This window comes from Lolium rigidum, unplaced genomic scaffold (assembly GCF_022539505.1).
Source record: "Lolium rigidum isolate FL_2022 unplaced genomic scaffold, APGP_CSIRO_Lrig_0.1 contig_39055_1, whole genome shotgun sequence".
In the NCBI taxonomy this organism is placed as follows: Eukaryota; Viridiplantae; Streptophyta; class Magnoliopsida; order Poales; family Poaceae; genus Lolium; species Lolium rigidum.
In genome coordinates, this window is record NW_025900438.1 from 59,829 (window position 1) to 74,173 (window position 14,345).

Consider the following 14,345-nt stretch of genomic DNA (forward strand, 5'->3'; position numbering starts at 1 on the left):
CCGACGACCCAAGACCTCGTACTCTATCATGATCCGTCTTTGCTTCCTCCCGGCTTGGCATGAGTACCTCAAACAGGATCATAAAGCCCGGTTACGAGTCTTACCAACCGGTGGTAGTAGCCCGGCAGCTTGGCCTCGGGCAAGTGCCCCCACACTTCTTTCTCCACCACCTGACAACAAGCAGGGCTGAACTGCCTGACATTATTACTGGCCAAAGGTGTTATACCTTCTTCGACGCTCTGGCCATTCCAATTCCTCATAACCTCCGTTTCACCACCACCACCGATGGCTTCGAGACCTGGTGGTCGATGTGGAAGACTCACGCCTTCAGAAGAGCTCTAGGACCGTTGCAGAAGCAACTTGATGCTGAATATGACGTTCCTGCACACCAGGTACCATTACATGTAAATTACCCGCAATGGCTCGTAATGATTGTCTCAGTAACTTGACTTTATTCCTTGGCGACAACAGGATGGCCCAGAGCCCACGCAAGCCGACGGTTCCCCATTCGAGTTCCTTCCACCAGCTCCGGTAGTTCTCTTCTGTCAGAGCTCACCGCCCTTGAAGAAGGTCATAATGCAGAGCCAACCGATTTCACCGAAATCGGCTCCCAAAAGTAAAGCATCCTCCGGGTCAGTTGCCCCCCGAGCCTCAACCCAGGCGAGGAAGGCAGTGAGAAAAGTAGCTGTCGAAAAACCCCGAAGCGCAAAGCTACCGTCCAAGCAGTGCTTGCATGTAAGCCGACTCGTGTCTTGACCAAACACATTTGCCTCTCCAATCTTTGTAACATGGTTGTGCCTCTTCTTTCAGACTTCCACTGAAGAGAACTCCAGTGAGGGAGCACAGTCCAGCCCAAGGGACTCCTCCCCGGGCAATTCAGAGAGATCCACCACACAAAGCCAGACGGACTCGCCAGCGTCGGCTTCTAGGAAAAGGTCGACTCCCGAGCCTGCTAACCCTCAAGCTCCGATCAAAACGGGGTCACACATGAAGCGTCGATGCGTCAAAAGGGCTCGCAAAGGCCCACAAGTTTCCTCGCCGAGCCAGGAAGTTTCAAATGTAATTACCTCAACAGCTCATATTCCACACCGTCCCGTTACTAATTGGATTGCCTCACCATTTCCTTTGCGTACTAATGGGACCTCTAGCGGGGACGTTGAAGAGGTACCGATGCCATCCGCTACACTCGGCCTATCCAACTCGCCAAGCATGGCTGACCAAGTGGCTAACCCGGCCTGGCCTACCGCAAAGCCGATTGTCACAACATCGGCTGCCCTTCCTTTCTTGGGAGAGGTACGCTCCACTCTCTCGGGCCTACCCTTTTCCTTTGTCGTATGCTCATGCTCGCTCTTGTTCGTCCGTCGTGGTTGTGATCCTTCAAGCTTGTTGACATTCGATCCCGACTCCATCGAGCCGCCTACTTCCAAAGCGGTGAAGAGCCAAACCCCAGCCGCGATCCATGGCCCGCTCCAGCGTCTCAAGGCTCTGCTCTCCTCTTCGGTCGAAACCCTGGTCGAAAACTCCGAGGCAATCAAGGGCATCCTCGAAGACATCCATCCCCGTCTCCCGGTGACGCTACAAGTTAAGCTTTGGCCGGTTGTGACTTTGTCGGTTTTCAGGTCCAGGGTGCAGTCGGCTCGTCAAAGAATCACTCTTCGCCGCGCCCAGCTCCCGTTGAGAGCCGATATTGCAGACAAATGTCAACGGCTCAACGCGAAGAAGGCGGCTTTAGACGCCCAAACCGATACTTCTACCCATAGTATCGAACTCGAGACCTTGCGCAAGGAACTGGAGGACCTTGAAAAGAGGGTCAGGGAGACCAAACAACTTATCCAAGACAAGGAAACCCCGATTGCTCGCTCTCAAGAGGAAGCAAAGGCCTCACAGCCCGATCCGAAGACCGATCTGGCTGAAATTCGTGCCCTGAGCAGTCAGCTGGTGATGGGGAAAGACGAGGACGACGAGGCTGAGATCGCCGAGGTGGATCGAATCCGTGCCGATGCTCTTCACGCCCTCAAGCTTTTCTTAAGTAGGGCCCCTTTGTGTAAACTGATGCAGCTGAACTTGTTTCGCTGAACTGAAGTCAATGTCCGTGCATCGGCCCCCAATATTTCTCCGCATATGTATCGGTGTCGCACATGTTTATCTGACTAGGTGCCCCCCGAGCCGATTCTCGCTGTGCATCCGTCGATATCGGCTCTGCGGTTAGCCAAGGTACCACATGTGAATGTCGGCTCTGTTAGGACCAGTGCCGACTTCTTCCAACTCATCAGCCGACGTAAACCCATTGCCTATTAGATCAACGTTGAACCCGGGTAGAACGCATGGTGAGGATAATTTTGGCCGATTTCTGGAATCGGCCTCCATGTTGGTTGATCAATGAAGGTTTGACAAAGTCTCCTCATAGATCTTTGGGGCCGATCGCACGGATCATTGCCGCGTTCGTCCATATATATAGATTTGTGGGAAGTGTAGGGGTGGTATACTTAGCTAGCCACGTCTGCTTCTCAAGATCTGTTCCCGATGTTCCTCCTGCTGTTCCAGAAGTCCCTGCTGTTGCAGCCTGGTTCGAGAGTGCCCAGTTACTGCAGTCTGGCACGTATGCGCACGTGTATCCGTGCGGGATCTCCTTGGGTGCCTCGTGTAAGAATTGGTAGTCACTAGGGTCTCCACCAATCTTGTAGACGACGTATGCCGATGAACTCGGCACTTCTGGTGCTACCAACGCGAACGGCAGCGGTGGACGGGACTGGAGTGGCATCTCTCCTTGGTAAGTCCCCAGAGCCGGTCCTGACGGAGAATACTGATGGCTCATGATTTCCTGGACCACGCGCAGAGCGACACGCTCCAGAGTGTTCACCAGGCTCTCAGAGTGGCGGTGCAGCGAATGAGCCACCATGAAGTTGATCTCCCGACGCAGCGACCGGTGCGTTCTTCCGACGGGGAGGACAGGTCCACTCCATCGAGCGCGCCTTCGAGCGAGAACCCCTTCCACCCGATGCCATGCGAGCGGGTTCCGTGAAAAGAGCCGATGAGGTCGGCTTCGAGGACCGCTTTGATCTCGTCATGCTTCTTCTTGAGCTCCTCGGCCGGATCCTCGTACTTGACCGGAGTGCCTTCCGCCATCTCGGATGTAGATGGCGATGCGGTGGATGTCGAAGATTGTCCCACCGGGCGTGCCGAATGTGTTGCGTTCGGAAACCCACCGGCGGGCAGCGACGGGCAACACCGTAGAGCCGGGAATCTCCCAGGACTGCGGCTGGCCCTGGTCCCTCCGAGCGACGGCCCGCAAAGCCTTCGCACGCACGTCCGATGCCGATGCAAGGGGCGTGCCACCCGACCTATACCCGGTCGGAAGGTGTTGGATGATGCCTCGCTTAGTTTCCCGCATGGCATACACGTAAATGTTAAATACGAGCCTCGATCGGCTCTCAGGTTGTCTCCGTGAATCGGCTCAAAGAGCCGATCCACCCATGATGCGTACGAGGTGTACGATCAGATGGTGGTCCTGCTTGATCAAGATAAAGCTAAAGCGACCTACTACGATCTGGGGTTTTCACCGCATAATCGGAACATCCTACTCGTGATCGAGCCTCGCGGCCACACACGGTGATCGTAAACCGACCCTAGACAAGGCCTAAAAACCAACACGAAGTTGATCCTCGGAACATCCTGTCTAGGGCTAGCAAACTACACCCTACGCGCCACTGGATCCTTCGACCCGTTTGTAAGGACTAACAATGCAGATATTAAACTAATCCTTGAAGAACAAGGAGCGATCATAACGGATCGGATCTACTAAACGATGATCAAGCGGGGTGCCGCCCTTACACCCGTGATAGGCGTAAGGGCGGCTAGATGCTCAAGGGTTGCACGACGATAGCATATGATACGAGGAACAATGCTAACCCTAGAACATCTATGATAACTACGTTGCTCGCCATCAAAAAGGCTTCAGTGACGAGCAACGCATGAACGGCGAATAACGTAAGCTGCCTAGATCGCAAGATGCGATCTAGGCAGCATGGTGCTTACCCGGAAGAAACCCTCGAGACGGGGGAGTTGGCGATGCGCCGAGATTGGTTTGTGGTGAACGTTGATTGTTGTTTATTTCATAAACCCTAGATACATATTTATAGTCCGGGGGACTTTCTAATTCAAGCGTGCACCTAACCGTGCACGGGTTAAACTCTAACTTCTAAACGACACGTATCCTACTATGTTACAGATACACGGGCAAACTAGCCCAAACTTGATACACAAGGCCGATTCATGTATTCCTTCTATGTATATTCTTCAAGCCCATCTCCAATCGCGGCCCACCTCTGATCCGGTCAAATTCTGGTGATAACACACTCTCGATTACATCTATCCTTGATTGCATTATTATGTCTTACCTAACTATATCTTGCTTAATTGTATGCCTTGTCATCTAGGAAAATTCACATAGCTGCATATCTAGATAATTTACCTTTGTGTCAAGCCTAAATTGAAAAAGAACTAAAAATTGGGTAGCACCTATTCACCCCCCCCTTTAGGTGCGGCATACGATCCTTTCACCATCTCCGACTCTGATCGCCATATCAATACAAATTAGCAGTAAGTAGACCTTTTACTCTCCGGAGGGGCTGGACCTGGATAAACCTCGGTCTTTGTGCAATCTCGATCTGTGGATGGCTACATCTCCCTCTGCTCCCCATCTTTCAAGTGCTACCCCCTATTGTGGTGTGGTCATATCCACGACAAGTATAAATCCCGCTATATAATTTTGGACATCATTTTTCTATTCGCAAATATATGACGTCTTAAAAGGGTGCAATCAATGCATTGACTATAATATCTAATGAAATAATAACCCTTCATTTATCTTGAGATTTTTCAATACGATTTTACTATCATATCCATATGAAATGTGATCATCAAACTTTTATGAATGGAATAATAATTATCTAACGGAATGCTCGATACCAAGAAATATCTATGACGGACTAAGAAATCAGATGTCATGTCGTGAACTAAAGCAAAGGCTCACAGTGTCTGCGGAAATATCTATTGACGAACGAATAAATCAGACGTCATGTCATGAAGTAAAGCAAAGGCTCCATTTCTTCCTGAGGAAGGCACCCTATTGAGAGGCAGCAAGAATACAAATAGCAGAAAATAAATAAATTAATTAAGAAAGAAACACAAGCAACAAAAACCGGAGATAAATCAGAACACATGAACCAAAGAACAGGGAACCGGAAACCACAAAGAAAAGAAAAGCATAGCCCACTAGCGCCCTATCCCTCCTTCTCTTCTCTCCTTCCGTCCGTTGTACGGTCCCCGTCCGTTTCCCACATTTTCCGCTTCCCCCCATCCATCCCTCCATTAACTCGCCCCTCGATTCCAGCCCCCAAGAAAATCTCCCCAAACAATTTAGAGAAGCAGATCCCTAGTCCCCGAATCCTACCTCGACTATCCGGGTTCGCTCCCAACCAGCGCCAATCTGCCGGCTCCGTCTCAGGCGCCCCCCGGCGCGGAGTCTTGGCTCGGGAGATCCAGGACCCCTTTTCTTGGGGTGTTCTCGGCTCAAATCTTGCGGCTTCTGGGCAATGTGATTTGTCCCAGAGGCGATTCTCCGGCGCAGTAGTTGCTGAATCTTGCGAGGGGTTTCGAAGATGGAACACGTGATCGGGGGAAAGTTTAAGCTGGGTAGGAAGATTGGGAGCGGATCTTTCGGGGAGCTGTATCTTGGTACGGTCCTCACGGGGTTCACAGATCTTTCATTTGTTTCTGTCTGTTTGCGTTGCGAAGCTTTATATCTGGTCCGCTATTGGCTTAAGGTTGATTACATTGTTTGCAGGCGTCAACATACAGAGCAGCGAGGAGGTGGCTATCAAGTTGGTATGTGATGAACCTTTAGATTTTATATCTGTCATTGACTAAATATGAGTAGGCAGTTTCGAAAACGGCATTGGTTAGCTTCTTTTGCGCTAATGTGAACAATTTTTCGGTCCACCATCACTAGAGTTATATGAGGTGTTGTAAAGTACAGATTTTGTGGACTAATCAGAGATATCTGGGACTCTTGTTTAGTATCATGCTCTTTTCATATCGCTAGCAACTAGGACTTCTGAACATTATTGGTTGGCTCCAGGCAAACTGATATATTAGAAATATGCAGAACTCTAGTTAACTAAGAACAAGGGCAAATATTTTTTGCTCCCAGTAGGAAGTATGATTTATATTATCTGTTCATTTAGGATGAAATAAAGCACTCTTTTGTGTGTGTTGCATGATGATAGATGTATACAAACTCCATACAGCATTCGGCATGTTAACGTACACACTCTCAACATTAGGTTTCAGGAGTAAGGACAGAAAACAAATCATACTGTTGATATTGAATGGTACTTAACAAAGGAATGATTTTCTTTTCAAGTAAAAGCTTAGATTAATGCCCCATCCCTGTATAAGGCTATCATTGGTAGTTGAAATGCATCTAACACTGTCTAATCCAATCTTTCAAACAACCATCCGATGAAACTCATGAGATTCTTTAATTTCTATTGTTTCAATTATTTCAGTACAGTGGGCAGTTGTTTGGTAGAATCTTCTGTTGAATTAGTATTCCTCAAAAACCTTGGTAGTTGTTTTCTTTCCCGCTAGAATTAAATGTGGTATATATAACCTGATAAACTCTATGGTTTTTTAATTGGTTAATTTTTACCTCCCAATGCATTGGGTTGCGGGCATAAGCAAGACCTATGCTCTTAGAAAGTGTAGGTATTAATTAAAGTAGTAACAGTCTTTTCAGAACTTGAGCATACAATTTTATATCAACATGAATTCCGAGTGTTAGGGCAGGTTACTGCCCCTGCAACTGCTTGCATCTGGACATGGCTGACTTACTCTTTCTGTCATCTTGCAATTTAGGAATCTGTTAAATCAAGGCATCCTCAGCTTCATTATGAGTCAAAACTATACATGCTTCTGCAAGGAGGAAGTAAGTATTAATACAAGAACTTGCTTTTTATTCCTTTTTTACTGATTTTGATTTAATGCTTGATTTCAAACTTCAGCTGGGATTCCTCATCTGAAGTGGTTTGGAGTGGACGGGGAGTACAATGTCATGGTCATTGATCTTCTTGGTCCAAGTCTGGAAGACTTATTCAACTATTGCAACAGAAAATTCACTCTTAAAACAGTACTTATGCTTGCTGATCAGATGGTAAGTTTTTCTTACTGTATCATAGCATTTTGGCTGTTAATATTGGCCCACCTATTTGACATAATACCAACGGAAGTATCTATCTGCAAACTCAAATCTTATGTGTAATTGTTTTGTCATTTTTACCCCCAAATTAATGCATTCAAATATTTTTATACAGATTGCTAGGGTAGAGTACATGCACTTGAGGGGCTTTCTTCATCGTGATATAAAGCCGGACAACTTTCTTATGGGTTTAGGCCGTAGAGCAAGCCAGGTTGGTGCCATTCTTGCACATTTTTATTTGCCCGACTTGATCTATCAATTTTGTTTTCTTTGTATTTGCATAATTCGTAGTGGCATTATACTATTTATAGTTTTTGACCTGGTCCGTGATACGCTAAAGACAAGTTCTATCATCTGGTAGCTTGGCACTTCAAACAGGGTAGAAGCCAGGGTTGGGCAAGCTTGTGGCTAGTCCAGCCGGATCATATACTCTACTGGGCATTGGGCTGGACCAAAAAAATCATAAGCTTGCCCCAGTCCTGGCTCTAGTCCTGGGCCCTGGGTGAAAGCCTAGCTGCCCCAGGTCTGTTTCCACCCCCGAATTCAAACCCCTCAAACTATAATTAGGAGAGGCTAAATGGTATCACAACAGAAATTCACTGGGTTATAGATGGTCCTGTACAGGATCTTTTCTTGCTTTTTAGTTAAGCAAGAGATTCATCTCAAAACTGTTGCAGCTGATGCTCACTCATTATGATTATAATGACTGTAATGGTGCTGTACAACTCTACTTAATTCTACTCCTGGTGTTAAATAATAAATAGTTAACTTATATTTGTCATATGGGAAATAAAACATTTGAATATAAATGCATCAAGTGGTGAAGGTGTTACGACTTAGAAATATTGATAATTCAGCATTTTTCTATTAGCAGTCCTGACTACCTTAGGAACGCAGATATCCATACTTCTATTAGTCAAAATTATTTTCAGTGTATGCTATATAAACAGCTATTTTGTTTGGCTCCTTGTTACCTCTTATAAACGAAAGCTTGCATTTGTATATTTCTGTCTTGCACTCCCTAGCACCACGGACGAGGATGGCTATTTCAAACACAGTTTGTTTTAGTGATTTCTACACTTCTTTTTGTTGTGAACAAAGATATCTGCTAAGAAAACCGAGCGCAATCACTGTAACAGGTTTACGTTATTGATTATGGCCTCGCGAAGAAGTACCGGGACCTCCAAACTCATAAGCACATTCCATACAGGTACTTGGCAGTTTCTCTTTCAAGTGTTCAAATGGAACTAATTTCTGGAAAATTGTTTTGGACTTCTAAGAGGCTCTTAACATATTTGCATATTATTCTGTATGAATCGTAGCTTAATGTTTTTCTTACTCCCTCCGTCCCATGAAATATGTCTTTAACTTTGTCTAAATTTGCATGTATCTAGACACCATTTAGAGTGTAGATACATCCAAGTTTAGACAAAGTTAAGATATGTTTCATGGGATGGAGGGAGTATATAATGTTAACAGCTTTGTAGTATAGTGTGATGCCCTAATTTCCAAACTCAATTGTTGTGTACGAAGTACACAAAGTGTGTAAACACCACCAGGATGGCCGGGTTGCCACACCCTGTTGCCGCCGCCGATGGCTGGTATGTGAGATCGACACAAGGAGGATACAGTGGTAGTTTGTGGTAGCCACCGGACCTTGGATGCTTGTGGAGAGCAGCTGGACCTGAAGGAGAAGGGGACTGAGAGAGATGAATGGAGACAGGACTTCAGTTCAGTTCTCTGTTCCTTCCCTCTCCCCTGCTGCTGCCACACTTCATCTTTCTTGGTACCAGTGTTGCTAGCTCGGTCAAGCCCATGTACAACCACCACCAGCCCAAGCCCAATGCAGGGTGTTACATGGGGGGAGTCGGCAGGTTGGCAAGGTGATTAGATCATAGATGACAGAGACGAACTTCGGGGAAGAAGACTAGAGTTCTCATTACTTGATTAAATCTGTTACGCGCTAGTCCTTTATATAGGACAACCGACTGGATCCACAAGTCGGTTCTCAATTCAAACTCAAGATCGAACCATAACTTCGTAAATAGTGTAAATTAATGTACACCGTTGCTCATCGGTGGAAAAGGATTTCGAAATGAAAAAAATATTCGAAAATATTTACACAAAAATGCCATTGTATTTGTGTGCATGCAAATTTCATGGGGAAAGGACAAGTTTTGTGCCTTGTTAAAAAGTAAGTTTGGTGGTTATAATTATTTTAGGATTACTTTTCGCCTTTTGTGTCCATGGCGCTAAACTTGTCCTTTTTTCATGAAACTTTACGTGCACATGGAGGACATAAGCATGTTCATGCATAAAGAAGCCGGAATTATTTGAGATTTTGTAACATCTTTAATGAATTTTCTCTTCATCCTGGTAGCATATGCTTCTGGTAGCCATTTTGCTGCCCCATAAAAACACTATTTTTCTATTGAAAGTTTTGTTTTGTGTTTGATTAAATCTTCATACTTATTTGGATATGTATATTTGAAGCTTACATGTTTTTCTTTGCTACCATAGGGAGAACAAAAATCTTACAGGAACAGCACGTTATGCTAGTGTAAACACCCATCTTGGAGTAGGTGAGTGTTGCTACCTCTGAACATGCGTTATATCTACATCGGCAGTATTAGTAAACTAACCAAAAAATACAGGGTTATTAGAAATTCTGCAAAGTAGTTGAACAATCATAGTTCTTTTGATGCCTAAAGTTTTTTCATACCACAAAGTCAGCAACAATGTACACCTGACTAGGGAATTTGCCCTAATATTTTGGAAGTCCTTAATTTTTATAAGCTTTGGTTAATCGCATGACTCTTCCGCTGACTGCTGATACATGTTATATTTCTGGGTTTTCTCTACAGAACAAAGCAGGAGAGATGATTTAGAATCTCTCGGTTATGTTCTGATGTATTTCTTAAGAGGAAGGTGGGGCATGTATTACTTTTCTAATGGTTTGAATTCCTTTTTAATGTGCAATACATTTCACTGATCTATATTAACTTGTCTGCCACAGCCTTCCTTGGCAAGGTCTGAAAGCTGGCACGAAAAAACAGAAGTACGACAAAATTAGTGAAAAGAAAATGTTAACTCCAGTTGAGGTAATTAAATGTGGTTTCGATGTACAGAAGTTTTGATGTATTTGGACTTCGATTGCAATATAAACTTGTTTACCACTGTTTGCTTAATTTTGCATAGGTTCTTTGTAAATCTTATCCATCAGAGTTTGTTTCATACTTCCATTACTGCCGGTCTTTGCGATTTGAAGATAAACCAGATTATTCCTATTTGAAGAAACTCTTCCGAGACCTAATGATCCGTGAAGGTACTCTCAATACATATAGTATTTTGAAGTTTCTATGCATCTACATCCTTCATGTTGTCTGATGGATACTTACAGGGTACCAGTCTGATTATATATTCGATTGGACTGTATCAAGGCAAGCAGCAGAGAATAACAGATTGCGAGTATGTCCGCCGTTCCTCTTCCCAAACCAGTTTTAGTAGTGCAAGCTTAACTGTACTGAATGTGTAGCATTTGTTTCCTCGCTGCCAGCCAAGTGGAAGGACAGGTGGGTTGGTGGGACCATCTGCAGAACGGGCTGAACGGACTTCAGGTTTGCAGTTATATACACATTTTGGAAAGTTCATATTCAGAAAATAAGGTATATGCAAAGTAAGAGCTTTGTGTTTCCTTCTGTGTAAACAGCAAGACAGGATGTTCCTGATAGATTCAGTGGTTCAGTAGAAACATTTGCTAGAAGAACTGGCTCTGGTTCTGGCCATCATGGAGAAAGCACGAAGCACAGAACCCTATTGGATTCACTGCTGGCACCCAAGATGGTTAGAGAAGTGCTCAATTTATTTTAATAATTGTTTTATTTTGTCTAAAAATATCTTGAACACGCACCATGCACATACTTTTGCATGGAAGCAACATTTGATGGTTAATATGGATTTATTGGATTAAAAGGGTTACAACATCTTTTACATCTATGCTAGGCTGCTGATTCGGATAAAAGAAGGCCTACATCATCTCGGAATGGCAGCACCTCGAGGAAAGCTCTCCTGTCAAGCAGCAGACCAAGTTCTGGAGAGCCCAGTGACCCAACACGCACTAGCCACCTAATCCCAACCAGCAGTGGCAGCAGTCGCCCATCAACCACTCAGAGGCTTCACCAATCAACTGGGCTGGAGGCCAGGTCCTCATCGTTATCGAAAACTGCGAGAAATGTCCATGATGATCCCAATCTAAGGGCATTTGATCGCCTTACAATTAGTGCAGACAGGAGGAAATAAAGGTTTGAAAAAGTAAAAAGATGTCAATTGCTGTTGTGAGCAAGGGCACTTAGAATTGATTCAGTTCCAGACGATGCTCACTGATCAGCAAGATAAATGTTATCATGGACACGACATGCTGAGGAATGCACAAATCGAAGATGGCACGTGGGATCTTGCATAGATGGTCGATCGTGCTAATTCGATGTCTGTTCTTTCAAATGGTTAAAGAATACGTTTTACGCCATTCTGAAGGGCCTGGATAGGCTGCATTGTTTGGCCGTGCTGGCCCAGTTGATGTTAATGGTGACTCCTGACATTTGTAGAAATGTTACTCAAATAAAACAGTTCATTGGACATTCAAAATGATTCATCTGTTTGTTATGGAATTGTATATGTGCATGAAAGTGATGATGCATGAATTTAGGGTTTAGTTCATTGTGCATCTCTAAAGAAGTTTACATGTGCAAAATCTTAACTTACTCCTGCTCTTTTAGCTTTCTCCTGCAAAAACATGATCAACAGTTTACTTTTTACATGACAATACTTTCAATTATCTAGTGTCCGTTTTGTGTTCCATGACATATGGCGGGAATGGTGTTTTGGCACATGGGAGCATATGCTCCCTTTATTTTGAAATGCATGTTACATACATTTTGAAATTTCAAAAAATTGAAACGAAAAATTCGAACGTACATCTTCACGTGCTAGACGCTCACAAAGTTGTTTCATAAAAATCCGACTTGTTGTGTGACGTGTGTAAAAAAGACAAAATTCAATGCTGAAAATAGGGCTTTTCAGGAGATAAATTTTCTCTTTTTACACAGACCACAAAACATATTGGTTTTTCGCGAAACTTGACGAACTTACGTCTATTGTGGAGATGTACATGTAGAATTTTTTGTCAAATTTTTTTGACATTTCGAAATATAACTTTTTGATAGAGGGAGCATATGCACCCGGGAGCCGAATTGAATTTCCGGACATATGGCTAACAGCTTAACCAGTAAACAATAAAAGTCATACTGTCGATCTTTGTTCCAATTTAGGTTCACAAGGGTGGTAGCTGCACTTTAGTTAGTACAACTACACAACTGATTGATATTACCTCCCACCTTTCAACGACTCAAGCATTATGGCATATACCATGACTAGTCGCATTATTTTCAATAATGGAAACACTGCATTTTATGGTGTATAAACCCTTGTCTTTACACCAGAAAATGCACACGGCCAAATATTATAGAGTTAAGAGCTATATGATGATGTAAAAGTTCTGGTAACTATGACAGCATGGCAGCGCCAACTGATTGATGACATGATACAATGGACAACCCAATTACAAATGTGTTAATGTGCAATAGGGTTGAGTTTTTCAATTTACCGAGTGAGAAGTCACTACATCATAAACTGCACCACATCTTACAAGAATTGCTATTGTTCTTCAGGAAAAAAGAAGAATCACTGTTATAATAAGAAAACAATCACTGTTACTATCCTGAGCAAGGCATCCCCTTGACTTTTTTTTTTGAGGAACCTACAGCAGGAAAGACTCCTACTGCACTTAAATTAAAAAGAAGGTTAAAGTTACAACATAAAGGACTGAAAAATATTACACTCTTATTTCTCTAACAAATGAATCTATGTTGTGTCTAAGGTCTTGCTTCACCCTAGACTTGAGAAGATCCAGATCCACACTAAGCTGAGCAAGCCAATAATGAATGGAGACATCAACATTATCAAAGTGTTTCCTGTTTCTCTGCTTCCAGATGTTCAAAGCCCCAAGGATGACATACTCCAGGAAGAAAGGCTTTCTCCAAACATTTGCTGCAGCTATGATCCTATCAGCCAACGGCAGAGTCAAGTCCCATGTAATACCCATAGCAGACCAGCACGTTTTACTGAACGTGCAACTGAAAAACAGATGATCCCGATCCTCTCTTTGCTGCATACATACAACACAGTTTGTATTTTCTATTGGACACTGTCGTCGAGCTAGCAAATCACGTGTGTTAAGTCTATCAATCATTAGAAGCCACGCAAACACCTTGTGCTTCATTTGACACTTCAATTTCCAAATAAGTGGCAAGCATGCCAGTGGTTTGATCTCCCTGAAATAGAATTTGTAGAACTTGCTTGCTGCATATTCTGTTTTTCCCCAGGCATATGTCCATACGTCAGGAGAGTGAGAATCTCTGTCCAAAGCGTCTAACAATACAGATAAACTGTCTAACTCCACACTAGCTTCCATTGAGATAGGCAAATGAAAATTACTTGATGGGCGGCATCCCCTTGACTTGACAAAAGATTTTCATGTTTTGCTATTTAGTTCCAACACTGAAGCCTGAACTTTGAATGACAAAAACACATCACTGGAGTCCAGAATACAAGGCCTATTTAGACCACAGTAACAAAACATGTTACGTCAAGAGCATGTACATACACATGGAAACTTGCAACAAAGACTAGCAGTACATCAGTCATCGATACAATGAACCCCAATCTTCAGCACATGTGACTTATTCTGTTATATCAAAGCAAAGTTTAGCTTCATCCCAGGGACCATTGATCTCGAACTTGTATTCTTGAATCCTGATAAGCCAGTAAGGGCAAACAAGCGAGATGAATACAACAAGCGCCAGCAGTAAAATGAAGAGCATCCGATGCAACTGGTACGTGACACCCAAGGTTATGACCATCAGAGCAAGGAGAAGAGCAGATGGAGTCTACAGGAGTACTTCTTGATACAAAATGTAACCAGTGGCGCAAACAGGAAGACCTGCAAGGAGAAGAGCATGATAGCAAAGAC

The 14,345-nt window shown here is 43.9% G+C and overlaps 1 protein-coding gene across 1 annotated transcript; it reads left to right on the forward strand.

Annotated features, from left to right (window-relative positions):
- Window positions 1-5,279: 5,279 nt before the first annotated feature.
- On the forward strand, window positions 5,280-11,562 carry LOC124681298 (casein kinase 1). Its single transcript, XM_047216230.1, has 14 exons — window positions 5,280-5,736; window positions 5,846-5,886; window positions 6,919-6,988; window positions 7,065-7,213; window positions 7,374-7,469; window positions 8,398-8,468; window positions 9,779-9,840; window positions 10,123-10,186; window positions 10,275-10,359; window positions 10,457-10,583; window positions 10,659-10,726; window positions 10,815-10,875; window positions 10,968-11,101; window positions 11,261-11,562. Exons 1-14 carry the CDS (start codon window positions 5,661-5,663, stop codon window positions 11,555-11,557), a joined length of 1,401 nt encoding a protein of 466 aa, XP_047072186.1. The 5' UTR covers window positions 5,280-5,660; the 3' UTR covers window positions 11,558-11,562.
- The last annotated feature ends 2,783 nt before the right edge of the window (window positions 11,563-14,345 follow it).

Bases quoted from the DNA above. Each gene is read 5' to 3' on its own strand.
- LOC124681298 (XM_047216230.1), top strand. From the start codon at position 5,661: ATGGAACACGTGATCGGGGGAAAGTTTAAGCTGGGTAGGAAGATTGGG. The intron at 5,887-6,918 runs GTATGTGATGAA...CTTGCAATTTAG, and splicing joins AGGAGGTGGCTATCAAGTTG to GAATCTGTTAAATCAAGGCA. The intron at 10,876-10,967 runs GTTTGCAGTTAT...CTGTGTAAACAG, and splicing joins ACGGGCTGAACGGACTTCAG to CAAGACAGGATGTTCCTGAT.